The following is a 27,984-nucleotide window of genomic DNA, read 5'->3' as shown; positions in this document are numbered from 1 at the left end:
TTGGGCTCTCTGCTCAGCAGGGGGCCTGCTTCCCCCCCTCTCTGTCCACTTGTGATCTCTCTTTCTGTGTCTAATGAATAAATAAAATCTTTTAAAAAATAAATAAAATAAATAAATGGTGGTGGGAAAACTGGACAGCTGTGTAGAAGAATGAAACTCGACCATTCTCTTACACCATACACAAAGATAAACTCAAAATGGATAAAAGACCTCAATGTGAGACAGGAATCCATCAGAATCCTAAAGGAGAACATAGGCAGTAATCTCTTCGATATCAGCCACAGCAACTTCTTTCAAGATATGTCTCCAAAGGCAAAGGAAACAAAAGCGAAGATGAACTTTTGGGACGTCATCAAAATCAAAAGCTTCTGCACAGCAAAGGAAACAGTCAGGAAAACAAAGAGGCAACCCACGGAATGGGAGAAGATATTTGCAAATGACAGTACAGACAAAAGGTTGATATCCAGGATCTATAATGAACTCCTCAAACTCAACACACACAAAACAGACAATCATATCAAAAAATGGGCAGAAGATATGGACAGACACTTCTCCGATGAAGACATACAAATGGCTATCAGACACAGGAAAAAATGTTCATCATCACTAGCCATCAGGGAGATTCAAATTAAAACTACATTGAGATATCACCTTACACCAGTTAGAATGGCCCAAATTAGCAAGACAGGAAACAACATGTGTTGGAGGGGATGTGGAGAAAGAGGAACCCTCTTCCACTGTTGGTGGGAAGGCAAGTTGGTGCAGCCTTTTTGGAGAACAGTGTGGAGATTCCTCAAGAAATTAAAAATAGAACTTCCCTATGACCCTGCCATTGCAGTCCTGGGTATTTACCCCACAGATACAGATGTAGTGAAAAGAGGGCCATCTGTACCCCAATGTTTATAGCAGCAATGGCCACGGTTGCCAAACTGTGGAAAGAACCCAGATGCCCTTCAACAGATGAATGGATAAGGAAGATGTGGTCCATATACACTATGGAGTATTATGCCTCCATCAGAAAGGACGAATACCCAACTTTTGTAGCAACATGTATGGGACTGGAAGAGATTATGCTGAGTGAAATAAGTCAAGCAGAGAGAGTCAATTATCATATGGTTTCACTTATTTGTGGAGCATAACAAATAGCATGAAGGACACGGGGAGTTAGAGAGGAGAAGGGAGTTGGGGGAAATTGGAAGGGGAGGTGAACCATGAGAAACTATGAACTCTGAAAAACAATCTGAGGGTTTTGAAGGGGCGGGGGTGGGAGGTTGGGGTACCAGGTGGTGGGTATTAGAGAGGGCACGGACTGCATGGAGCACTGGGTGCAGTGCAAAAATAATGAATACTGTTATGCTGAAAAAAAATTAAAAATAAATAAATAAATAAAGTCTGCTCCCCTGAAAGACATCATTCCAGAGGCTAAACCGGGGTGAAGCCCATGCAGGGCCAGCATGGCCCTAGGTCCCACAGAGTCACAGAAGGATTTGGGGTGTCTTAGTGTTGCAGAGCTCACAGGTATTAGACCGGGGAAGCCAGCGACAGAGATAGAGCGAGGAGTGAGCTCTCAGCTCACGGTTACCTTGAACCAGTCCCAGGCTGGGTGAGCTCGGCATGTGGCCAGAGGCCAGGGAGACAGGAGTGATTGGGCCCTTTTCTCTGAGGGCACACTGAGGGGTGTGGCCCCGAGCTCTCGGCTCCTCCGGGTGGGAGGACGGCTCCTCCATCCTCCATCCTCTGGAACTCTATGGAAGCGTTCAGGGGACATCACAATTCCAGACTTCAAGCTCTATTACAAAGCTGTCATCATCAAGACAGCAAGGTACTGGCACAAAAACAGACACATAGATCAATGGAACAGAATAGAGAGCCCAGAAATAGACCCTAAACTCTATGGTCAACTAATCTTCAACAAAGCAGGAAAGACTGTCCAATGGAAAAAAGACAGCCTCTCAATAAATGGTGTTGGGAAAATTCGATGGCCACATGCAGAAAAATGAAATTGGCCCATTTCCTTACACCACACACGAAAATAGACTCAAAATGGATGAAGGACCTCAATGTGAGAAAGGAACCCATCAAAATCCTTGACAAAAACACAGGCAGCAACCTCTTCAACCTCAGCTGCAGCAACTTCTTCCTAGGAACATCGCCAAAGGCAATGGAAGCAAGGGCAAAAATGAACTATTGGGATTTCATCAAGATCAAAACTTTTGCACAGCAAAGGAAACAATTAACAAAACCAACAGACAACTGAAAGAATGGAAGAAGATATTTGCAAACGACATATCAGATAAAGGGATAGTGTCCAAAATCTATAAAGAACTTAGCAAACTCAACACCCAAAGAACAAATAATCCAATCAAGAAATGGGCAGAAGACATGAACAGGCATTTTTGCAAAGAAGACATCCAGATGGCCAACAGACACATGAAAAAGTGCTCCACATCACTCGGCATCAAATAAAAACCACAATGAGATACCACCTCACACCAGTCAGAATGGCTAAAATTGACAAGTCAGGAAATGACAGATGCTGGCGAGGATGTGGAGAAAGGGGAACCCTCCTGCACTGTCGGTGGGAATGCAAGCTGGTGCAACCACTCCAGAAAACAGCATGGAGGTTCCTCAAAAAGTTGAAAATAGAACTACCATATAACCCAGCAATTGCACTACTGGGTATTTACCCTAAAGATACAAACGTAGTGATCCGAAGGGGCACGTGCACCCGAATGTTTATAGCAGCAATGTCTACAATAGCCAAACTTTGGAAAGAACCTAGATGTCCATCAACAGATGAATGGATAAAGAAGATGTGGTATATATATATATATATATATATATATATATATATATATATTTATATATAAATATATATATATATCTGCATATATTCCTGCATAGTATTCCATAATGGAATACTATTGTACATATAGTATATATATACATATATACTATGTATATATACACATATATAATGGAATATTATGCAGCCCTCAAAAGAAATGAAGTTAAAAGAAAAGTAATGAAATCTTGCCATTTGCAACGTGGATGGAACCAGAGGGTATCATGCTTAGTGAGATAAGTCAATCAGAGAAAGACAACTATCATACGATCTCCCTGATATGAGGGAGTGGAGATGCAACTTGGGGGGTTGGGGGGTGGAAGAAGAATAAATGAAACAAAATGGGATCGGGAGGGAGAGAAAACATAAGTGCCTCTTAATCTCACAAAACAAACTGAGGGTTGCCAGGGGCAGGGGGGTCCGGAGAGGGGGGTGGGGTTATGGACATTGGGGAGGGTATGTGCTATGGTGAGTGCTGTGAAGTGTGTAAACCTGGCGATTCACAGACCTGTACCCTGAGGATAAAAATACATTATATGTTTATTAAAAAATAAAAAATAAAAAATAAAGATGAAAATAAAAAGATACACTAATGATCCAGATATCGCTACTTGGACTGTGGCTCATTCCTGCTGGAGACCTCTCAGAGATGGTGTAGAGTAAGCTTCAGAAGCTATCTCCAGAGGTAAGGAAATGGTGTATTTATTAACCAACTCCAGTTCAGTAATGCACAGCAATACTGGGCAGTCACTTCCTGAATTCCCTCCAGTTTCTCATGTGGCTAGATAAAGTCCTCAGGTAGAGAATTTCAGCTGCTTACAGTAAAACTTCTCTGTACAAAAGTGAATGCCAAGGGATGTGGGTGGCACAGCAAAAGCATCTAGTCCACAATACTGAGTAAAAAATCCAACTACAATGTGGGAAAAGATATGTGCAACACAGAGAACCATAAAGGAGTCATAAAAAGCTCTACAAATCAAAAAAGGAGCCAAAAAAGCTTTACAAATCAAAAAAGACTATAACCCAATAGAAAAATGGGCAAGAGAGTTGAACAACACTTTCACAAAAGAAGGTATCCAAATAGTCTATATATATATACAAAAGGACTGCAAACTCATTAATTATTAACAAAATAATTAAGACCACAATGAAATACCATTAGCTACCAAACATTATGGCTCTCTGCCAAGATAATATTTTATAATAATAATATTATAACTGATAATATTAGGTTTGGAGGAAGAGTAATGGGAATTCTCATACACTGCTGATGGGAGTATAAGTTGAAATGATAATTCTGAAAAACATTTTCACAAATATTTTGTCATTATCTACTCAAGTTGAAGATATTCATTCCCCATGACCCGGAAATTCCACTCCTAACTATGTGCCCAATAAAAACGTATGCACAATTATACTAAAAAACAATTATAATATTGTTCAGCAATATTAATTCTAATTTCTAGAAACTGTCAACAACTCAAAAGTCTAACAGTTAAATGAATAATGGTATATTCATATGGCGAAACATTATATACCAATAGAAATAATAGAAATAAATGAGCTACAGCTAAAAGCAATAATATAATTAAGTCTCACAAATAACGTTGGTGAGATGAAGCCACGTATTAAAAATACCCATGACAGGGCGCCTGGGTGGCTCAGTGGGTTAAGCCGCTGCCTTCGGCTCAGGTCATGATCTCAGGGTCCTGGGATCGAGTCCCACATCGGGCTCTCTGCTCAGCAGGGAGCCTTCTTCCTCCTCTCTCTCTGCCTGCCTCTCTGCCTACTTGTGATCTCTCTCTGTCAAATAAATAAATAAATAAAATCTTTTTTAAAAAATAATAAAATAAAATAAATAAAATAAAATAAAAATACCCATGACAGATGCCTCGCTGGCTCAGTTGGTTAAGCAGATGTCTTCAGCTCAGGTTGTGATCCCAGGGTCCTGGGATTGAGCCCCACATCAGGATCCTTGCTTGGCAGAGAGCCTGGTTCTCCCTCTCCCTCCTGCTCTGCCTACTTGTGTTCTCTCTCTATTCTCTCAAATAAATAAATAAAATATTTTTTAAAAAAATAAAAAGGTTTAAATAGTCTTTTCTTTAAGTGAACTCTATACCCAGTGTGGGGCTTGAACTTATAACCTCGAGATCAAGAGTAGTATGCTCTGACTGAACCAGCTAGATGCCCCAGAAAAACCTGTTTAATATGAAAAATTTCATAATGTTGAAGGAAGTATTTGAATGTTTGTAATAGAAAATATAAGCATTCTTAATGTAGTATATTAAAAGTAAGGTTATAAATATTATACAAAAAGAAAAGACATTCAGGTTAGTAAAAATAAGCCAGGTTTCTCATTGTCAGAGAGTGGAGATACTAATATTGAAGGTTAGAAGACTAAAATGAATCTTGGGATGTTGAATTGAAATAGAAGGTACTGGTGTGGACTCAGTTTTCAACTGCACAGATGGATATATATATACATAAATAATTAAATTTAATATGGAGATAAATATGTATATATTTATCCATTTACTAATAGATATACACTTATTCCTTAGCCATGAGAAGGTTTGGGAGCACTGACAACAGCAAAGAGTGTGCCCAGTGCCCAGATCTTGATTTCTAAATACCGTATGCCTTTGAAACAAACCAAGGCTCCTGGGAGAAATGGCTGACTAAAAGGCTGGGCAGAGAAAGTAAAAGGAAAGCCTGGTTCATTTTTCTGAGTCAAAAGTGATAAAGCTCTCAAGAAATGATGGGCGTATTTCTAAAGTACTGAAAGACCAATTAAAAAGGGCTTGTGTTGGTCAAATCTAAACAATTTGAGAATCAAAATAAATGTTGGTAGTAAAGGACTATAACCAATTGAATAAAATATGAAACCAGGAGTCCATAGAGATTAAATAAAATGAAAATTTGATAAGAACCAGTGTATTTACAGAGTCTCAAATAACCTCCTCAGAGAATACTTAAAATTATATAAGGAAAATGGTAATTTTATAGTGCAGAAGGCTAGAGGACCCCACTTTAATCAAGTGCACAAAGTTAACATCATAGTGGGACAAATCAAAATCATGAGCCATCTCATAAGATATAATAAAAACACTGCCCATTTCTGTGGTATTCCTACCAAAGATATATTACCAGAATATAACAATGAGGAAAAACATCAGATAAACCCATACTGAAAGAAAACAACACAGAGCCATACTTTTCAAATGTTAAGATCATGACTGAAGACTAAATAGACAAAAAACTAAAGGTAATAATTGATTCTAAACTGAATCCTTTTCTATAAAGGACTATTGGCACAACTGGCAAAACTTGAATGGGATCCGAGGATTAAATGGTATTATCATTGTTAATTTCCTTACTTTCAAGGTTTATTATGGTTGAATAAAAGAATATCCTGTTTCTAAGAAATCCTCATTTATTTGGGAGTGATAGGGCATCATGTTGGCAACTTACTCTTACAAAAAAAAATAAGTTATTTGTAATATACTTGCAAATTTTCTGAAGGTTTGAGATTTTATTTAAATTTTATTTTCACTTTTTAAAAAGGTTGAAACCAAAAAATCTTACATGTTTCCAGAGAATGGTGGGGGGGCGGGAGGTGAGGAATGTCAGTCTAATCTAAAATTCAGAAAACCTCAATGGTTTCAACTTCTCAATAGGAACATTATAAGTTACAAGACAGTGGAAAAGTGTCTCCCAAATTCTGAAGGAAAATTCTTTCCTGACTAGAATTCTATTTTCAGGTAAGCTATCAATAACTTATGAGAGAATAATAAAACATTTCAGAAATGCAGTCTTACTTTTTTTTTTTTCAAGATTTTATTTATTTATTTGACAGAGAGAGATCACAGGTAGGCAGAGAGGCAGGCAGAGAGAGAGGAAAGGAAGCAGGCTCCCTGCTGAGCAGAGAGCCCCATGTAGGGCTCAATCCCAGGACTCTGGGATCACCAACTGAGCCGAAGGCAGAGGCTTTAACCCACTGAGCCACCCAGGCACCCCAATGCAGTCTTACTATTGCTCAGAAAGTTAGTAGAGAATGTGTTCCACAAGAAGGAGAGAGTAAGCCAAAACAGAAGATTAGAAGGGACACAAACATAAGATCCAACATAAGAAAGTCAGGAAAAATGCTGAAAAGAAATTTGGGGTCACAGCTGTATACTAAACAAAGAGGGGCAACCAGTACAGATTGGAACAGTTCATAAGCTTATGGAGGAGGCATCTTCAAGAAGTTGAATTTGATTTTCTACAGTGAATAAATATACCGAGAGCATAATACTGAGAGGGTATTTAGATAACTGGTGGAAATATCTATGCCTGAATTAGTGAAAGCACACAGTAAACCATACAAATATAAGAACAGTTATTTATTCTGGAGAAAAAAAACACAAAAAGTTATGGAAGCTCAACTCTGCGTAGAATGGATAATCATAATAATTTTGATCGAACTAAAATTATGTTGTAACCCTACAGGGTAAGGAGAGGTAAGGAAATGTCCATGTTTAGAGGAGAAGAGAAGAAAGAGAGCTAAATATTCAAGTAATTAGCACAGAATGTCAAAAGATATCATCAAGAAAGTAAAAAAAAAAAAAAAAAAACCCTAAGGAACAACAGAAAATATTTGCAAATCATATATCCAAAATAAGGAACTTATATCTATAATATATAAAGAACTCTTAAAACTCAATACTAAAAAGACAACCCAATTAAAATTTGGAAAATGTGGGGTGTTGGCATAGCTCATCCAGCTGAGCATCCAATTCTTGATTTCAGCTTAGGTCATGATCTTGGCTCAGGTCATGATCTCAGAGTCATGAAACGGAGCCCCAAATCTGGCTCCAGGCTTGACACAGAGCCTGCTTGAAATTCTCTTTCTCCCCCTGCCCCTCCCTGTACTCTCTTTCTAAAATAAGTAAATAAATAAATAAAATAGATAAATAAATAAAATCTTTTTTATTTTTTTAATAAAATCTTTTTTAAAACTGAAAAAGCATATGAATAAACAGTTCTCCAAAGAATATACACAAATAGCCAACAAGCACACAGAAAGAGGCTCAACATCATTAATCATCATAGAAATGAAACTTTTAAATGAGAGATATTACTTCACACACACTAGGATGCCTAGGAATCAAAAAGTGAGATAATAACAAGTATGGACAAGGATGTGGAGACATCAGAAACCTCACAGACTGCTGGTGGGACTGCAAAATCAGTCATTTTAGAAAACAGTCTGGCAGTTGGTCAAATAATTAAACATAGAATGATCATATCAGCAATTCCACTCCTATGTATATACCCACAATAAATGAAAACTTACATCCAAACAGAAGCTTGTACATAAATATTCATAAAAATGTATTCATGATAGGGCGCCTGGGTGGCTCAGTGGGTTAAGCCGCTGCCTCCGGCTCAGGTCATGATCTCAGGGTCCTGGGATCGAGTCCCGCATTGGGCTCTCTGCTCAGCAGGGAGCCTGCTTCCCTCTCTCTCTCTCTGCCTGCCTCTCTGCCTACTTGTGATCTCTGTCTGTCAAATAAACAAATAAAATCTTAAAAAAAAAAATGTATTCATGATAATCAAAAGTAGAAACTCAAATGTTCAACTGGTGAATAAAAGAAATGTGCTATATCTATACAATGGAATATTATCTGTCAATAAAAATAATCAAGATTAATATATGTTACAATATGAATTACCCTAAAAACATTATGCTAAATTAAATAGACAGTCACAAAATACTACATATTGTAGGATTCCATTTATATGAAACATCCAGCATGAACAAATCTATAGGGACAGATTAGTAAAAGCCAAGAACAAGGCAGGGAAGAAGTCTGAGAGGACGGGAAGTAACTGTTAATGTGTTGCTATTTTAGGGTGATGAAGATGTTCTAAAATTAACTGTACTAATTGTGATACAACTCTGTGAACACACTAAAAATTACCAAATGTTAAGCTTTAAATGGGTGAAATATTTGTGAATTCTATCTTAATAAAGCTGTTATATTTTTTAAAAATAATGGATTTATATGCAATATTTGCAGAAGTAAAATATATGACAATAGCCCAATGAGAAGGAATGGGGAATGGCTGCATACTATTGTAAAGTTCTTTTCTTTTTATTTCAGCTTTATTGAGGAACAATTTCCATATAAAATTATAACATATTTAAAGGATACGTTGTGATGATTTGATACATACATTGCAAGGATTCCCACAATTAGTTACTTAACATATCCAGCTCCTCAATTTGGAGGGGAGTAAGAACTTTTAGGTTCTACTCTCTTAGAAAATATCAATTATACAAGATAGTATTACCAACTATAGTCACCATGTATTACCTTAGATTCTCAGAACTTATTCAGTTTACAGTTGAAAGTTAAACCTTTTACCAACTTCTATTTCCCCCACACCTCATTGCCTCCCTGGCAATCACCTTTCTAGCCTCTATGACTTTGGTCTTTGTGTGTTTGTGCAGTCCACATGTATGTATGTATGTACCTATGTATGCACATATGTATAGACTTACTCAGATTTCATATGTAACTGACATCATGCATTTAAATTTCACATATAATTGATAATATACAGTATTTATCTTTATCTTTTTTTTTTTTAAGATTTTATTTATTTGTCCATCGGGCTCTCTGCTCAGCAGGGAGCCTGCTTCCTCCTCTCTCTCTGCCTGCCTCTCTTCCTACCTGTGATCTCTCTCTGTCAAATAAATAAATAAAATCTTTAAAAAAAAAAAAAAAAAAGGGGCGCCTGGGTGGCTCAGTGGGTTAAGCCGCTGCCTTCGGCTCAGGTCATGATCTCAGGGTCCTGGGATCGAGTCCCGCATCGGGCTCTCTGCTCAGCAGGGAGCCTGCTTCCTCCTCTCTCTCTGCCTGCCTCTCTTCCTACCTGTGATCTCTCTCTGTCAAATAAATAAATAAAATCTTTAAAAAAAAAAAAAAAGATTTTATTTATTTGTCAGAGAGAGGGAGAGAGAGCGAGCACAGGCAGACAGAATGGCAGGCAGAGGCAGAGGGAGAAGCAGGCTCCCTGCCAAGCAAGGAGCCCGATGTGGGACTCGATCCCAGGATGCTGGGATCATGACCTGAGCCGAAGGCAGCTGCTTAACCAACTGAGCCACCCAGGCGTCCCTATTTATCTTTTTCTATCTGGCTTATTTCAATTGGCATAATGCCCTCAAAGTCTATACATGCTGCTGATGGATTTCCTTTCTAATAGTTGCATAATATTCCATTATCTGTATGTGTAGGCGTGTATTTGCGTGTATGTGTGTGTGTATTACATTTTCTCTATCCATTCATACATCAGTGAACACTTGGATAGTTTCTGTATCTTGGTTACTGTGAATAACACTGCAATGAACATGGGAATTATCTTCTTGAGGTCCTATTTTCACTTTCTCTAGGTATATACCTAGAAGTGGGACAGCTGGATCATATGATAGTGCTATTTTTAATTTTTTGAAGAACCTCCATATTGTTTTCCATGTTGACTATACCAATCTACATTCCTACCAAGAGTGAACAAGGTTTCCCTTTTCCTTGCATCCTCATCAACACTTGTTATCTTTTGTCTTTTTGATGAGAGCCATTCCAACAAGTATGAGGTGATAATTCCACCAGAACACTTCTGCATTTACCTGATGATTACTGATGTTGGGCACATTTTCATATACCTATTGGCCATTTGAATGTCTGCTTTGTCAGTGTTTCTGCCCATTTTAAAATCAAAAAAAAATTTTTTTTTTGCAACTGAGTTGTAGGAGTACTTTACATATTTTTAATATTATCTCCTTAGCAGATATATGAGTTGCAATTATTTTCTCCAATTCTGTAGTTGCCTTTTCATTCTGTTGATCATTTCTTTTGCTGTGAAAAAGATTTTTAGTTTATTTTTGCTTTTGCTACCAATAGAGTATGGTTCTTATACCATATGTGAAGTGATGTTATATTACTTGAAGGGGTACTGAATTCAGCTAAAGATGTATACTTCCTAAAGCAACCACTAAAATATCAAAATAAGGAGTTCTAATAAATCAATAAAAGATACAAAATAGGGTCATAAAAAATACTCAATCCAAAAGAAGGCAAGAGAAAAGAAAAAGGGGAATAGATGAAATAAATAGAAAAAGGAGTAATATGATAGCAGATTTTATCAAAACATACCAAAAATCTCATTAAGTGTAAATGAAATGAACACCCCAATTACAAATAAGATATCTTCTGATTGTATACAAAAAACAAGATCCAAATATTTGAACTATTTGGAATATTCCAAATATAAGAAAATATATATCCAAATATAAGAAATATTCCAAATATAAGAAACCCACTTTAAATATAAAGACACAAATAAGTAAAAAAAAAAAAAAAAAAAGTAAAAGTTGTATCGTGCCAGCACATCAAAAGAGAGCTGGAGTGGATATATTAATATTAAACACAGTAGATTTCATAGCAAAAAAAATATTACTAGGGAAAAAGGGTCATTTTATAATGATAAAGCAGAAAACACAGTAACCTTAAATGTTTATACACTTAATAACAGAGCTCCAAAACACTATTTTTTAAATTTAAATTCAATTAGTCAACAATAGTAGTATATCATTAGTTTCAGATGTAGTTCAATAATTCATCAGTTGCATATAATACCCAGTTGTCATCACATCACCTGCCTCCTTAATGTTTAATTATCCTACCCCCATTAGCAACCCTCTAGCAAACCTCAGTGTTTCCTATAGTTAAGAGTCTCGTGATTTTTCTCCTTCTCTGATGACTTCCCATTCAGTCTTCCTTCCATCCCCATATGATCCTCTGCACTGTTTGTTATAATCCACATATGAGTGAAACCATAAATTGTCTTTCTCTGACTTATTTTACTCAGCATAATACCCTCCAGTTCCATCCATATTGCTGTAAATGGAAGTATTCATCCTTTCTGATCACTAAGTAATATTCCATTGTATATATATACTACATCTTCTTTATCCATTCATCTGTTGATGGACATCTGGGATCTTTCCATAGTTTGATTATTGTAAAAACTGCTACTATGAACATGGGGTACATGTGCCCCTTCAGATTACTACACCTGTATCTTTGGGGTAAACACCTAGTAGTGCAATTGCTGGGTCATAGGGTAGCTCTATTTTTAACTTTCTGAGGAGCCTTCATACTGTTTTCCAGAGTGGCTGCACCAGCTTGCATTCCCACCAACAGTAAGAGGGTTTCCCTTTCTCTGCATTCTTGCCAACATCTGTTGCTTCCTGACTTGTTGATTTTAGCCATTCTGACTGGTGTGAAGTGTTGTCTCATCGTTATTTTGATTTGTATTCCCCTGATGATGAGTGAAACTCAGCATCTTTTCAAATGTCTGTTGTCCGTTTGGATGTCTTCTTTGGAGAAATGTCTTATCATGCCTTCTGCCCATTTCTTGACTGGATTTTTTTGGGTTTTGGGTGTTGAGTTTGATTAAGTTCTTTGTAGATCTTGGATACTAGCCCTTTATCTGATATGTCATTTGCAAATATCCTCTCCTACACCATAGGTTGCCTATTAGCTTTATTGAATGTTTCCTTTGCTTCATATTTTGACTAAATCCCAAAACTTGATTTTTGCTTTGTTTCCCTTGCCTCAAGAGATATATTTAGCAATAAGTTGCTGTGGCCGAGGTCAAAGAGGTTGCTGCCTGTGTTCTCCTCTAGGATTTTGATGGATTTCTGTCTCACATTTAGGTCTTTCATCCATTTTGAGTTTAATCTTGTGTATGATGTAAGAAAGTGGCCCAGTTTCATTCTTTTGCATGTGGCTGTCCAATTTTCCCAACACCATTTGAAGAGACCTTCTTTCCGTTGAATATCATTTCCTGCTTTGTCAAAGATTAGTTGACCATATTGTTCACGGCCCACTTCTGGCTTCTCTATTCTGTTTCACTGATCTATGTATCTGTTTTCCTGCCAGTACCATGCTGTCTTGATGATTACAGCTTTGTAATATAGCTTGAAGTCCAGCACTGTGATGCCACCAGCTTTGGTTCTTTTTTTCAAGATTGCTTTGGCTATTTGGGATCTTTTGTGATTGCATACAAATATTAGGATTATCTGTTCCACCTCTGTGAAAAATGTCAATGGCATTTTGATAGGGATTCCCTTGAATGTGTAGATTCCTCTAGGTAGCATAGCCATTTTAACAATATTTATTCTTTCAATCCATGAGCATGGAATGTTTTCCATTTCTTTGTGTCTTCCTCAATTTCTTTCACAAGTGTTCTATAGTTTTTAGAGTACAGATCTTTACCATTTTGGTTAGGTTTATTCCTAGCTATCCTATGGTTTTTGGCGCAGTTATAAAGGGGATCAATTCCTTAATTATTCTTTCTTCTGTCTCACTGTTAGTGCATAGAGATGCTTTGACTTCTGTGTATTGATTTTATATCCCACTACATTGCTGAATTCCTATATGAGTTCTAGCAATTTCTGGGTGGAGTCTTTTGGTTTTTCTGCATATAGAATCTTGTCATCTGCAAAGAGTAAGTTTGATTTCTTCTCTGGCAGTCTGAATGTCTTTTATTTCTTCTTCTTGTCTCATTGCTGAGGCTAAGACTTCTAGTACTATGTTGAACAGTGGTGAGAGTGGACATCTGTGTCATGTTCCTGATCTTAGAGGGAAAGCTCTCAGTTTTTCCCCACTGAGAATGATATTTGCTGTGGGCTTTTCACATATGGCTTTTATGATATTGAGGTATGTTTTCTCTTCATCCCTACACTGTGGAGAGTTTTAATCAAGAAAAGATGCTGTACTTTTTTTTTTTTAAGATTTTATTTATTTATTTGACAGAGAGAAATCACAAGTAGACAGAGAGGCAGGCAGAGAGAGAGAGAGAGAGAGGGAAGCAGGCTCCCCGCTGAACAGAGAGCCCGATGGAGGACTCGATCCCAGGACCCTGAGATCATGACCTGAGCTGAAGGCAGTGACTTAACCCACTGAGCCACCCAGGCACCCAAGATGCTATACTTTTTAAATGCTTTTTCTATATCAATTGAGAGGATCATATGGCTATTGTCCTTTCTTTTATTGATGTGGTGTATCACGTTGATTGATTTGGGGATATGGAGCCACCCTTGCATCCCAGGAATAAATCCCACTTGGTTGTGCTGAAGAATCCCTTTAATGTGCTGCTGGATCCTATTAGCTAGTATCTGGGTGAGTCTAAAACACTTTAGATAAAAACTGGTATAATTTCAAAGAGAAGGGATAATGAGTTAAGATGGCAGTGTAGTAGGAGGACCCTAGGATTGCCCTGTCCTTTGAAGACAGATACATAACTATCAAATCATTCTGAATACTCAAGAAATTGATCTGAGGACTGATAGAATATACTGCACAATGAGGGAGAGAAGAAGCCCCTTTGAGGAAGATAGCAAGTATGGAGCCATGGTTTGGGAGAGAAAATGATTGCAGGTGTTGTGAAGGGGAGGGAGCCCTTGTCACAGAGAAAATCAAGAGAGAGTGGAGTGCACAGGGATAAACACAAAGAGAACACTTCCCCAAAGCCATTGGCTGGAAAAATCAAAGGGGCTGAATTTCCTAAATTTTTACACCTAGCAGGGTTCAAAGACTTCAGTTTTAGAGGTGTGGGATAGAGACCCGAGGAAGCTGTACTTCTCCTGGAGAGGAGGCAGGCAAACAACCCTGGGGCAAACTGCATGATCTGAGGAATGCCTAAGGGCCATGGGGAAAGACTGTACTTTTTGGAGAGCATCTGTGAGAGGCAGCATTGCCTCCCAAGGGACAAAAGAACAAGCAGGGACCATCTTCCTCTCTCACCCTTCAGCATAGGTACAGAGACACCTTCTGAGGGTGGCTAACCTGGATATTGGGACTTCACTGTGCTTTACTCCAAAATCCACAGTCCTGCACTCTGGACAATGGCTCTTCAGGATCAAACCTGCATCAGTCCTAGCTTGGTGAGACCTTTTCCCACAGGAAAAGAGCAGATGTCTGCCACACCATATCCCTAAAGTTTGGAATTTTAAAACTCAGCTGACCTGGCTATGGTGGAGCCCGAGGTGTGTTGTGCTGCTCTAAGCAGGCAAGAGACCCAAAGACAGACAGTGTGAAATCAGTGCTCTGAAAAATATCTGTGACACACAAGAGGAAATTACTCACTCCTCTGAAAGTAGTAAGCGTAGACTCCCCTCTCCAGGGACAAAGAGGCAGACTGACACTATTTTCCACCCCTCACCCCTCACCATAAACAAACTTCAGTAAACAGCATAACACCAACAATGGCTGCCTACCCTGCTTATCCCAAGTCCTACCATCCTGCACTCTGCTGGGACTGCCTTTCTCTGGCAAGTGTGCCTAACAACCCTCCTCCAGAAGACCAACACAAACCTCCACACACACTGTGTCTATTGACTACAAGGTTCTACAAAGCTTTAATACTAGAGGAAATAGAATATGACATAAAATTATGTAAAATAATGAAGCTGAACAAAAGAGAAAGAAAAATTTTGGATCTTGGAAGCAGATATAGGAAACTCAGTGACTCCATCAAACATAATAACATTCTTATCATAGGAGTCCCAGAAGAAGAAGAGAGAGGGAAGGGAGCAGAAGGTTTATTGGAGGAAATTATAGCTGTAATTTTCCCTAATCTGGGGAAGGAAACAGACATCCAAATCCATGAGGCACAGAGATTTCTATCAAAATCAACAAAAGCAGGTCAACACCAAGACACACTGTAGTTAAATTTGCAAAACATACTAATTAAGAAAAAAAAAAATCCTAAAAGCAGCAAGACATAAGAAATGAAGTCCCTAACTTACAAGGGAAGACCAATAAGGTTAGCAGCAGATCTTTCACATAAAATAGCACGATATATTCAATGTGCTCAATGGGAAAAATATGTAGCCAAGAATACTCTATCTCACAAGTCTATCATTCAGAATAGAAGGATAGATGGTTTCCCAAATAAAAACTGAAGGAGTTCATTACCACTAAACTAGCCTCATAAAATATATTAAATGGGTCTCTGAGTGGGAAGGAAAGGCCAACAATAGAACAAACAATAAAATGGTACTAAATACGTATCTGTCAATAATGACTCTGAATGCAAATGGACTAAATGCTCCAATCAGAAGACAGAGCGTGTCAGAATGGATTAAAAAAATCCTCCTACATGTTGCCTGTAAGAGACTCATTTAAGTCTAAAAACAACTGCACATTGAAAGTGAGGGGATGGAGAAATATTTACCATGCAAATAGACATCAAAAGAAAGCTAGAGTAGCCATACTTCTATCAGACAAACTAGATTTTTTTTAAAGATTTTATTTATTCATTTGACAGACAGAGATCACAAGTAAGCAGAGAGGCAGGCAGAGAGAGGAAGAGAAGCAGGCTCTCTGCTGAGCAGAGAGCTGGACTTGCGGCTCAATTCCAGGACCCTGAGATCATGAGATCTCTGAGACCTCAGGACTCTGAGACCCTGAGCCGAAGGCAGAGGCTTTAACCCACTGAGCCACCCAGGCGTCCCTCAGGCAAACTACATTTTAAACCAAAAACTGTAACAAGAGATGAAGAAGGACACTATATCATAGTAAAGGAGTCTATCCAACAAGAATATCTGATAATTGTAAATATTTATGCCCTCAAATTGGGAGCACCCAAATATATAAAACAATTAATAGGCCTACCTCAAGAAGCAAGCAAAATTTCAAATAAAACCCAAACTTATACCTAAAGGAGGTTAACAAAGATCAACAAATGAAGCCTAAAGCCAACAGAAGAAGGAAAATAATAAAGATTAGAGCAGAAGTAAATGATATAGAAAAAATTAGTAGAACAGATCAATGAAGCTAGTTCTTTGAATGAATTAATAAAATTGATAAAAACTTAGCCAGAGTTATCAAAAAGAAAGTTATACAAAAAGAAAAGAGTTATACAAAAGTTACAAAACTTTTTGTTTGTATACAAACAAACAAACTTTGTATACAAAAGTTGTATACAAAAAGTATACAAAAGTTGTATACAAAAGTTATACAAAAAGAAAAGAGAAAGACCCAAATAAAATCACAAATGAATGAAGAGAGATCACAACTAACACCACAGAAATTATAATATTTTTAAAAATTATAAAAAATCATAAGCCAACAAATCAGACAATCTGGAAGAAATGGATAAATTCCTAGAAATGTATAAACTACAAAAACTGAAACAGGAACAAATAGAAAACTTCAACAGACTAATAACCAGCAAAGAAACTGAGTCAGCAATAAAAAATTTTCCAACAAACAAAAGTCTAGAGCCAGACGGCTTCACAGAGGAATTCTACCAAACACTTAAAGAAGAGTTAATACCTATTCTTCTGGAACAATTCCAAAAAATAGAAATGGAAGGAAAAATTCCAAACTTATTTTGAGGCCAGCATCACCTTGATTCCAAAACCAGACAAAGTCTCCACTAAAAAGGAGAACTAAATGCCAATATGCCTGATAAACAGAGATGCAAAAATCATCAACAAAATACTCCCAAACCAAGTAAAATAGTACATTAAAAGAATCACTTACTACTATCAAATGGGATTTACTCCTAGCCTGCAAGGGTAGTTCAATATTCACAAATCAATCAACATGACACACCATATTAATAAAAGAAAGGATAAGAACTATATGATCCTCTCAATTGATGCAGAAAAAGCATCTGACAAAGAACAACATCCATTCATGATAAGAACTCTTAACAAAGTAGGAATAAAGGGAATATACCTCAACATAATAAAGGCCATATACAAAAAACCCACAGCTAATATCCTCAATGGGGGAAAACTAAGAGATTTTCCTTGACAATCAAGAACAAGACAGTGATGTCCACTCTCACCACTGTTGTTCAACATAGTACTAGAAGTCCTAGCCTCAGCAATCGTACAACTAAATGAAATAAAAAGCATCCAAATCCGCAAATAAGACTAACTGTCCCACTTCACAGATGCATAGAAAAACCTTTCTGCATAGAAAACCCAAGACTCTACCCAAAAACTGATAGAACTCATAAAGGAATTCAACAACATGGAAGGACATAAAATCAATGCACAGAAGTCAGCTGCATTTCTATATACGAACAATGAGACAGAAGAAAGGGAAATCAAGGAACTGATCCCATTTACAACTGCACCAAAAACCATAAGATACCTGGGAATAAACCTAACAAAAGAGGTAAGGATCTGTACTCTGAAAACTATAAAACACTGATAAAAGATGTTGAGGAAGACATAAAGAATTGGAAAAACAAAACAAAACAGAATTGGAAAAACATTTGCCAGCTCATGGATTGGAAGAATAAATACTATTAAGATCTCTATACTACCCAAAGCAATCTACACATTTAATGCAATTCCTATCAAAATACTGCCAACATTTTTCCAGAGTTGGAACAAATAATTCTAAAATTTGTATGGAACTACAAAAAATCCCAAATAGCCAAAGCAATCTTGAAAAAGAAAAAGCTAGAGGCATCACAATCTGGACTTCAAGTTATATTACAAAGCTGTAATGATTAAGATGGTATGAAACTGGCACAAAAACAAACACATAGATCAATGAAACAGAAGAGAAAATCCAGAAACGGACCCTGAACCCTATGATCAACTAATCTTCAACAAAGTAGGAAAGAATATCCAATGGAAAAAGGATAGTCTCTTCAATAAATGGTGTTAGCAAAATTGGACAGCCACATGCAGAAGAATGAAACTGAATCACTTCCTTACACCAAACATAAAAATAGACTCAAAATGGATGAAAGACCTAAATGTGAGACAGGAATCCATCAAAATCCTAGAGGAAAACACAGACAGCAGTCTCTTTCACCTCCGCAGTAGCAACTTCTTGCTAGACTTATCTCCTGAAGCAAGGGAAACAAAAGCAGAAATAAACTACTGGAACCTCATCAAGATAAGGCTCTGCACAGCAAAAGAAACAATCAACAAAACTAAAAGGTAACTTTCAGAATGGAAGAAGATATTTGCAAATGACATATCTGATAAAGGCTTAGTATCCAAAACCTATAAAGAACTTACCAAACTCAGCAACCAAAAACCAAATAATCCAGAAAAGAAATGTGCAGAAGACATGAATAAACATTCTTCCAAAGAAGACAGACAAATGGCTAAAAAACACATGGAAAGATTCTCAAGATAAGTTTTCATCATAGAAAGACAAAATAAAACGAAATGAGGTATCACTTCATACCAGTTAGAACGGCTAAAGTTAACACACAAGAAGCAGTAAGTGTTGCTGAGGATATGGAAAAAGTGATAATCTCTTTCACTATTGGTAGGAATGCAAATTGGTGCAACCACTCTGGAGAATAGTATGGAGGTTCCTCAAAAAGTTAAAAATAGAGTTATCCTATGCCCCAGCAATTAAACTGCTAGGTATTTACCCAAAGTATATGAAGATACTGATTCAAAGGGGTACATGTACCCCAATGTTTATGGCAGCATTATCAACAATAGCCAAATTATGGAAAGAGCCCAAATGTCCATCACCTGAAGAATGGAAAAAAGAAGAGTTGGTGTATATACACATGTATATATACCCACAAAATATAATATTACTCAGCCACAAAAAAAGAATGAAATCTTGCCATTTTCAATAACGTAGTTGGAGCTAGAGAGTATTATGCTATGTGAAACAGTCAGAGAAAGACAAATTCCATATGATTTTAGTCTTATGTGAAATGTAACAAAACAGATGAACCTAGAGGGTGAAAAAAAAGAGGCAAACCATAAAACAGACTCTTAACTATAGAGAACAAGTTTAGAGTTATTGGAGGGGAGGTGGGCAGGGGGATGAGTTAAATGGGTGGTGGTTATTAGGGAAGGCACTTATGATAAGCACTAGGTATTGTATGTAAATGATAGATCATTAAATTCTACACCTGAAACAAAATTGCACTGTATGCTAAGTGGAATTTATTTATTTTTTATTTGGTATTTTTTTTTTAATTTGACAGAGAGGGACACAGCGAGAGAGGGAACACAAGCAGGGGGAGTGGGAGAGGGAGAAGCAGGCTCCCGGCTGAGCAGGGAGCCCGATGTGTGGCTCCATCCCAAAACCCTGGGATCATGACCAGAGCTGAAGGCAGATGCTTAATGACTAAGCTAACTAACTGGAATTTAAATAAAACTTGAAAAAGAAAAATTATGAATGACAGAGGAGGAAATGGTTTTGAACTTTATGTAAGCAAATTAATAGTACATACAGAGTGTCCACTAAAAAAACAAAACAAAACAAAAAAGAACTTCTAAGAGAAACAGACACATCCACATTTATAGCTGGAGTTGTCAGCACTCTCCTTCAATAACTAATAGAACAAATAGACAAAAAATACAATAAAAATATAGAAGACTTAAAGAGGGGAGACCGGATGGCTCAGTCAGTTAAATGTCTGACTTGATTTTGGCTCTAAGTCATGATTTCAGGGTCATCAAATTGAGCCCCACAGTGGGTTCTGAGCTCAGCAGGAAGTCTGCTTGAGCTTCTCTCTCACTGTCCTTCTGCCCCTCCCCCCATTCATACTCTCTTGCTGTCTCTCTCTAAAATAAATAGATGAGCTCCTGGATGGCTCAGTTGGTTAAGTGAACAACTCTTGATTTTCAGCTCAGGTCATGGTCTTGGGGTCGTGGGATTGAGTCCCTCATAGGGCTCTGTGCTCAGTAGGGAGTCTGCTTCTCTCCCTTTCCAACTCATGCACTCTCTTCTCTACTTCCCTCTCTAAACTAAATAAACAAATCTTTTTTAAAAAATTAAACAAATAAATAAATCTTAAAGGAACTAAAAGGACTCAATATTTCAATCAACTTGAACTGACTGACATTCACGGAAAACTCCACCCAAAAACAGTAAAGTATACATTGTTGTCAAGCATACATGGAATATTTCCAAGAAGGATCATATTCTGGGCCATAAAAACAAGAGTCAATAGACTGCAAAGGATCCATATCAGACTAACATACTCCTTGACCAAAATGGAATTAAATTAGAGATCTGTAACAGAATTACATCTGGAAAATTTCCAAATATTGGAGACTAAATAACACACTTCTAAATAACCCATGTCAAAGAAGAAATTAAAAAGGAAATTAGAAGGTATTTTAACTTTTTTTAATAAAAAACACAACATATCAAAAACTGTGAAATATAGGGGCACCTGGGTGGCTCTGTCAGTTAAGCGTCTGCCTTCACCTCAAGGTGAAGATCAGGTCATGATCCCAGGGTTCTGGGATAGTCCATCAGACTCCCTGCTCAGTAGGGAGTCTGCTTCTTCCTCTCCCCCTGTTTGTGCTCTCTTTCACTTTCTCAGTCCCTCTCAAATAAATAAAATCTTTTTTTAAAAATTGTGAAATATAGGGGCACCTGGGTGGCTCAGTGGGTTAAGCCTCTGCCTTCAGCTCAGGTCATCATCTCCAGGTCCTAAGATCGAGACCCGAATCAGGTGCACTGCTCAGCAATAAGCTTGCTTCCTCCTCTCTCTCTGCCTGGCTCTCTTAAAAAAAAAAAAAAAAATGTGAAATATAGCTAAAGCATTACTCAGAGGGAAATTTATCACACTAAATAACCATATTAGGAAAGAAAAAAGGTCTCAAATTGACCATCTCAGCTTCTACCTTCAGAACCCTGAGAAAGAAGAGAAAATTGAGCACAGAGTAAGCAGAAGACAGAAAAAGAGAAAGAAAAATAAACCATAAAACAGCATAAAACAGACTCTTAACTATAGAGAACTGAGGATTACTGAGGATTACTATAGGGGAGGTTGATGGGGGATGGGTTAAATGGTGATGGGGATTAAGGAATGCACTTGTGATGAGCACCAGGTGTTGAATAGAAGTGCTAAATCATTAGATTGCACATCTGAAACTAATATTACACTGTACATTAACAACTGGAATTGAAATAAAAACTTGGAAGAAAACAAGCAAACAAATAAATACTAGCTCAAAAAAAAAAAAAAGACTGATAAAAGCAGAAATCCATGAAATGGAGAAAAAGGAAAAAAGACAAAAATCAATTAAATCAAAAATTGGTTTCTTTTTTTCTTTTTTTTAGATATTTTTTCTTTCTTTTTTTTTTTTTTAATTAATTGGACAGACAGAGATCACAAGTAGGCAGAAAGGCAGGCAGAGAGAGAGGAGGAAGCAGGCTCACAGCGGAGCAGAGAACCCGATATGGGGCTTGATCCCAGGGCTCGATCCCAGGATACTGGGATCATGACCTGAGCCGAAAGCAGAGGCTTTAACCCACTTAGCCACCCAGGCACCCCTCTTTTTTTTTGTTTTTTTAAAGATCTTATTTATCTATTTGACAGAGAGAGAGGGAGATCACAAGTAGGCAGAGAGGCAGGAAGAGAGAGAGGAGGAGGAAGCAGGCTCTCCGCTGAGCAGAGAGCCTGATGGGCTCGAACTCAGGATCCTGAGTTCATGACCCGAGCTGAAGGCAGAGGCTTAACCCACTGAACCACCCAGGCACCCCTCAAAAATTGGTCTCTTGAAAACACCAAAAAAATTGATAACCTCTAGCCAGAATGACTAAGAAAAAAAAAGAGAGAACATTCAATTACCAACATCAAGAATAAGAGAAGTATATCACCGCAGACTGTACAAATATAAAAGGATAGTAAAGAGATCATTAAGAAAAATGTAATGTCAATAAATTCCACAAGTTGGGTGAAGTGACAAATTCTTTGAAAGACACCTACCAAACCAAAGCTCATTCAACAAGAAACAGGTAATCTGAATAGTATCATATCTGTTAATAAGTTGAATTTATAGTCAAAAACCTTCCTAGAAAGAAAATCTCAAGTTGTAATGGCTTCATTTGTGAATTTTACCAAACATTTAAGGTAAAAATAATACCAGTTCCACACAAACTGTAGTAGGAAGTTAAAGAGGAGAGAATACTTTGAAACTCATGATACAAACATAACTAATTTTGTTCCAGACATCAGTTGTTTTTGGCTTCTTCTTACATATATATATTGAATTGTGTATACACACACACACACTTCTTACATGTACATTTTTGCTACTTCGTACAGGTATATAAGGTATTTCAATTATTTAAGAAAACTTCTAGTTCTATGCCTATCCAACAGCCAAAGCTTTTCCATCCATTGGATGGTGTTTTTATTATAAATGAACTTCAAGAGTGTTATCTCTACGATAAGGAAACACTTCTGAAACAGATTAGTTAGATTCCAATGGATTTCCAGAGTAAACAAATTTCAAATCAAACTCTACTTATGTATAAAACTCTTTTCCTTTTTAGCATATGAGCAAAAATATGCATGTATTTCATTAAAGTAAATATTTTTCTTTTTTTTTTTCTTTTTTTTTTTTTTTTTAAGATTTTATTTATTTATTTGACAGAGAGAAATCACAAGTAGGCAGAGAGGCAGGCAGAGAGAGAGAGAGAGGAGGAAGCAGGCTCCCTGCAGAGCAGAGAGCCCGATGCGGGACTCGATCCCAGGACCCTGAGATCATGACCTGAGCCGAAGGCAGCGGCTTAACCACTGAGCCACCCAGGCACCCAAAAGTAAATATTTTTCAATTCACCTTAAAGAGAAGAATGAAAACCACCTATCACTTTCTTCATAGGATGTGCCCATAACCACTATTTAATTTTGAAAAATATCCAAAGACATTGTTTCATCTTAAAGTTTAACCATATTTGAAGACTAATCTAACTTCACATAATATTCACTTTAAGAAGCACCCATAATCTTTGGATTTAACATAATTTTTATCTATTTATTTATGAAGCAAATACTATAGTCTAAGTTTTAAAAAGATTACATACTTTTTAAGTAAATATTTGATTAATGAAAATATGCCAATTCCTCAACTAGGAAACTTTTTTTTCCCCCCTAGGAAGAATAGGAAATTCAGGAAAAAAAAATTTCCTTTAAAAGGCATAAAAATGCTCCAGATATTAATAATGAAATACTCTTCCAAAATATTTTTATATATTCCAAATGTTATATCAAATTAAGACAAATTATATCATATAAATTATAATAACATAATACATATATACATACTGTGTCCTGCTTTGGAATTTGGACTAAAACAGAAAGAAGTTGCTCTGTATCAAGAAATCTTGATATAACTGAAACAAATAAAAAACATGTGCATTTAAACATTGTGTTACAGTTCAAAATATAAACTATGTAAAATATTATCCTCAAATAAAAACAGAACAGTTCTACCTACAAACTTTTATCCGTTTTAATAGTCTTTATCTATCTTACATATGTCAGGAATAAAACAATAAATTATAATGGCCTTTCCTTAATTTTATTAGTTATAAGCTGTCTTCAAATATCTGACACTATTGATCATCCTTTCCTTCTAAAAACTATACTTGTCTGGCCTTTAGATGTTATTATAATTTTCTTCCCACGTTTTTGATTTGTAACTTTTCTTCATGATACTTAAGATTAGTTTAAAAACCCAGTTCAACCACTAACCATGTAACCTACAGAATTTACCTATCTTCTCTGAACTTTGGCTGTGTTCATTTTTGAAATGTAGATAGTAACATCTACCTCCCAGGGTTGTTGTGAGGAATAAGTTGGATAATATGTGTAAAGTACCTGGCACACACTAGAGCTCAAAACTGTTCTATTGTTCTTCTCAACTCATTTTCTAGCTTAAAGTATTCTCTAAAAACAAATTCATAGATAACTGTAATCCACCCCTTTTAAATATCTACAGTTTTTTCTAATCTTGCCATTTAACAGAACTTTTAAGGATGAACTCATTTCCTCATACTTAAAACACAGTAAGCTTTACTAATTTTCTCTTAATAACTCATTACTATTATCATCACTGAAATGTATGACCTCAGTTTTGTATAGACTTAACTGATACTTCACAAAATGGATCCAATCTCCTACATTTTTTGTTTGTTTGTTTTTTGTTTTTCAACCTGTTACTCTTAAAAAATCCAAAAAGACAAAAATTTTATGTCACTTTCTTCCTGTTCAAATGCAAAGTATCTTGTGGTATTTTTCAGTTTGCCTGCCTCTAGAACTTTGTCCTTTTCTAAGTTGCTGCTCTACAGTAATTAGCTATGTTAAAAGAATGTTTAAAAAATCACAGTAAATAGACTGAGTATACTAATATTATACTGTTCAGTAGGACATAATACTATTATGACATTTTACATGTGATTCCACTAACCAGACTCTCTTAAGCCCTCATATAGATTGGCCTCTCTCTTTTTTGGTCTGTTCTTCTTCACTTCCCTAAGTCTATCATAACAACCAGAATAATGTTTCTAAAATAAGGATTTGATCATATTATTCTCCTGATTTAATATCATCAGCTCCCTATTCAATACAGGATAAATTCCCAAATTTCTTACCATTATATAAAAGCCTTTTGCAAGCTAGCCCCAATCCTCATTTTCTGCCAGGCTTCAAGTCATAAGTAACTACTGGCCATGACTTGAATACAACAAGCTCTTTCATATCAATATTAAGTACAATGGCAGAAGCTTATATTAAGTCTATCTTCCCCCACCTTCCCAGAAAAAAAAATGTTCCTAGAAAGTAATGACTGCTCAAGATCACAGCCAATGGCACCATATCAAGATATTTATCCCAGCCACTACATCCAAAAAAACATTGTTGTTGTCCTATATGCATCAGCATACCTTGCACAGGCAGGCCTTTGTTTTGAATACTATTTCTAGGATTCTCCTATTGTCAAAATCCTACCCATTCCCTAATATAGAACTGAAATATTATCAGGGCACACAGCTGGCTCAGTCCGGAGAGCACGTACTCTTTGATCTTGGGGTCACAAGTTCAAACCCCACATTGAGTGTAGAGATTACATAAATAATAAATAAATGCTAAAAAAAAGAACTGAAATATTATTTATGGATCCTGTATTCTGCCTTATTCCCAGTTCACTTCTTTGTGTTCCCATAAAATACTCAATTATTATTGCATTGGTAGCACTGTATCATAATTATTTATTTAGAATTCTGTTCTCTATCACGACTGTAAGATCCTTGAGGACTGAAGCTTATAGCTTTATCTTCCTCATCTTTCTGTCACTAATACCTATAGGATGCCTACCATAAAGTCAGTACTAGGTAGTTGAGGGGTTTTTGTTGTTGTTGTTGTTAAAGATTTATTTATTCCAGAGAGACAGAATGCATAGAAGCAGGGGGAAAGGCAGAGGGAGAGGGTGAGAGAGAGAAGCAGACTCCCCGCTAGCATCAAGCCCAACATGGGGCTCCATCTCACAACCCATGAGATCATGACCTGAGACAAAACTAAGAGACAGACACTTAAACTGACTGACCCACCCAGGTGCCCCTAGGTTGTTTTTCTTGTTTGTTTTTTTAATTTATTTTTTATTTTCAGCATAACAGTATTCATTATTTTTGCATCACACCCAGTGCTCCATGCAATCCGTGCCCTCTCTAATACCCACCACCAGATACCCCAACCTCCCACCCCCCACCCCTTCAAAACCTCAGATTGTTTTCCAGAGTACATAGTCTCTCATGGTTCACCTCCCCCTCCAATTTCCCCCAACTCCCTTCTCTTCTCTATCTCCCCATGTCCTCCATGCTATTTGTTACGCTCCACAAATAAGTGAAACCATATGAAAATTGACTCTCTCTGCTTGACTTATTCACTCAGCATAATCTCTTCTAGTCCCGTCCATGTTGCTACAAAAGTTGGGTATTCGTCCTTTCTGATGGAGGCATAATACTCCATAGTGTATATGGACCACATCTTCCTTATCCATTCATCCGTTGAAGGGCATCTGGGTTCTTCCCACAGTTTGGCGACCGTGGCCATTGCTGCTATAAACATTGGGGTACAGATGGCCCTTCTTTTCACGACATCTGTATCTTTGAGGTAAATACCCAGGACTGCAATGGCAGGGTCATAGGGAAGTTCTATTTTTAATTTCTTGAGGAATCTCCACACTGTTCTCCAAAAAGGCTGCACCAATTTGCATTCCCACCAACAGTGGAAGAGGGTTCCTCTTTCTCCACATCCCCTCCAACACATGTTGTTTCCTGTCTTGCTAATTTGGGCCATTCTAACTGGTGTAAGGTGATATCTCAATGTAGTTTTAATTTGAATCTCCCTGATGGCTAGTGATGATGAACATTTTTTCCTGTGTCTGATAGCCATTTGTATGTCTTCATCGGAGAAGTGTCTGTCCATATCTTCTGCCCATTTTTTGATATGATTGTCTGTTTTGTGTGTGTTGAGTTTGAGGAGTTCATTATAGATCCTGGATATCAACCTTTTGTCTGTACTGTCATTTGCAAATATCTTCTCCCATTCCGTGGGTTGCCTCTTTGTTTTCCTGACTGTTTCCTTTGCTGTGCAGAAGCTTTTGATTTTGATGACGTCCCAAAAGTTCATCTTCGCTTTTGTTTCCTTTGCCTTTGGAGACATATCTTGAAAGAAGTTGCTGTGGCTGATATCGAAGAGATTACTGCCTATGTTCTCCTCTAGGATTCTGATGGATTCCTGTCTCACATTGAGGTCTTTTATCCATTTTGAGTTTATCTTTGTGTAAGGTGTAAGAGAATGGTCGAGTTTCATTCTTCTACATATAGCTACCCAGTTTTCCCAGCACCATTTATTGAAGCGACTGTCTTTTCTCCACTGTATATTTTTTCCTGCTTTGTCGAAGATTATTTGACCATAAGAGTTGAGGGTCCATATCTGGGCTCTCTACTCTGTTCCACTGGTCTATGTGTCTGTTTTTATGCCAGTACCATGCTGTCTTGGTGATCACAGCTTTGTAGTAAAGCTTGAAATCAGGTAACGTGATGCCCCCCATTTTATTTTTGTTTTTCAACATTTCCTTAGCGATTCGGGGTCTCTTCTGATTCCATACAAATTTTAGGATTATTTGCTCCAGCTCTTTGAAGAATACTGGTGGAATTTTGATCAGAATAGCTTAAAAGTATAGATTGCTCTAGGCAGTATAGACATTTTAACAATGTTTATTCTTCCGATCCAAGAGCATGGAATGGTCTTCTATCTTTTTGTGTCTTCTTCAATTT

At 37.1% G+C, this 27,984-nt stretch overlaps 1 protein-coding gene across 1 annotated transcript in view; it reads right to left on the bottom strand.

The window, feature by feature from the left end:
* MSH4 (mutS homolog 4) overlaps positions 1-27,984 on the bottom strand; it is a 100,237-nt gene that overhangs the window by 41,722 nt on the left and 30,531 nt on the right. Inside the window, exon 8 of the mRNA XM_059136620.1 lies at positions 23,972-24,039. Within this exon, the coding sequence (XP_058992603.1) occupies positions 23,972-24,039 (68 nt within the window). The remainder of the gene's footprint in view (positions 1-23,971; positions 24,040-27,984) is intronic.

The sequence above is a fragment of the Mustela lutreola genome, chromosome 10, assembly GCF_030435805.1.
Source record: "Mustela lutreola isolate mMusLut2 chromosome 10, mMusLut2.pri, whole genome shotgun sequence".
Taxonomy (NCBI): Eukaryota; Metazoa; Chordata; class Mammalia; order Carnivora; family Mustelidae; genus Mustela; species Mustela lutreola.
The sequence above is the reverse complement of the archived record's forward strand: the minus strand, read 5'-3'. Positions and strand labels throughout refer to the sequence as shown.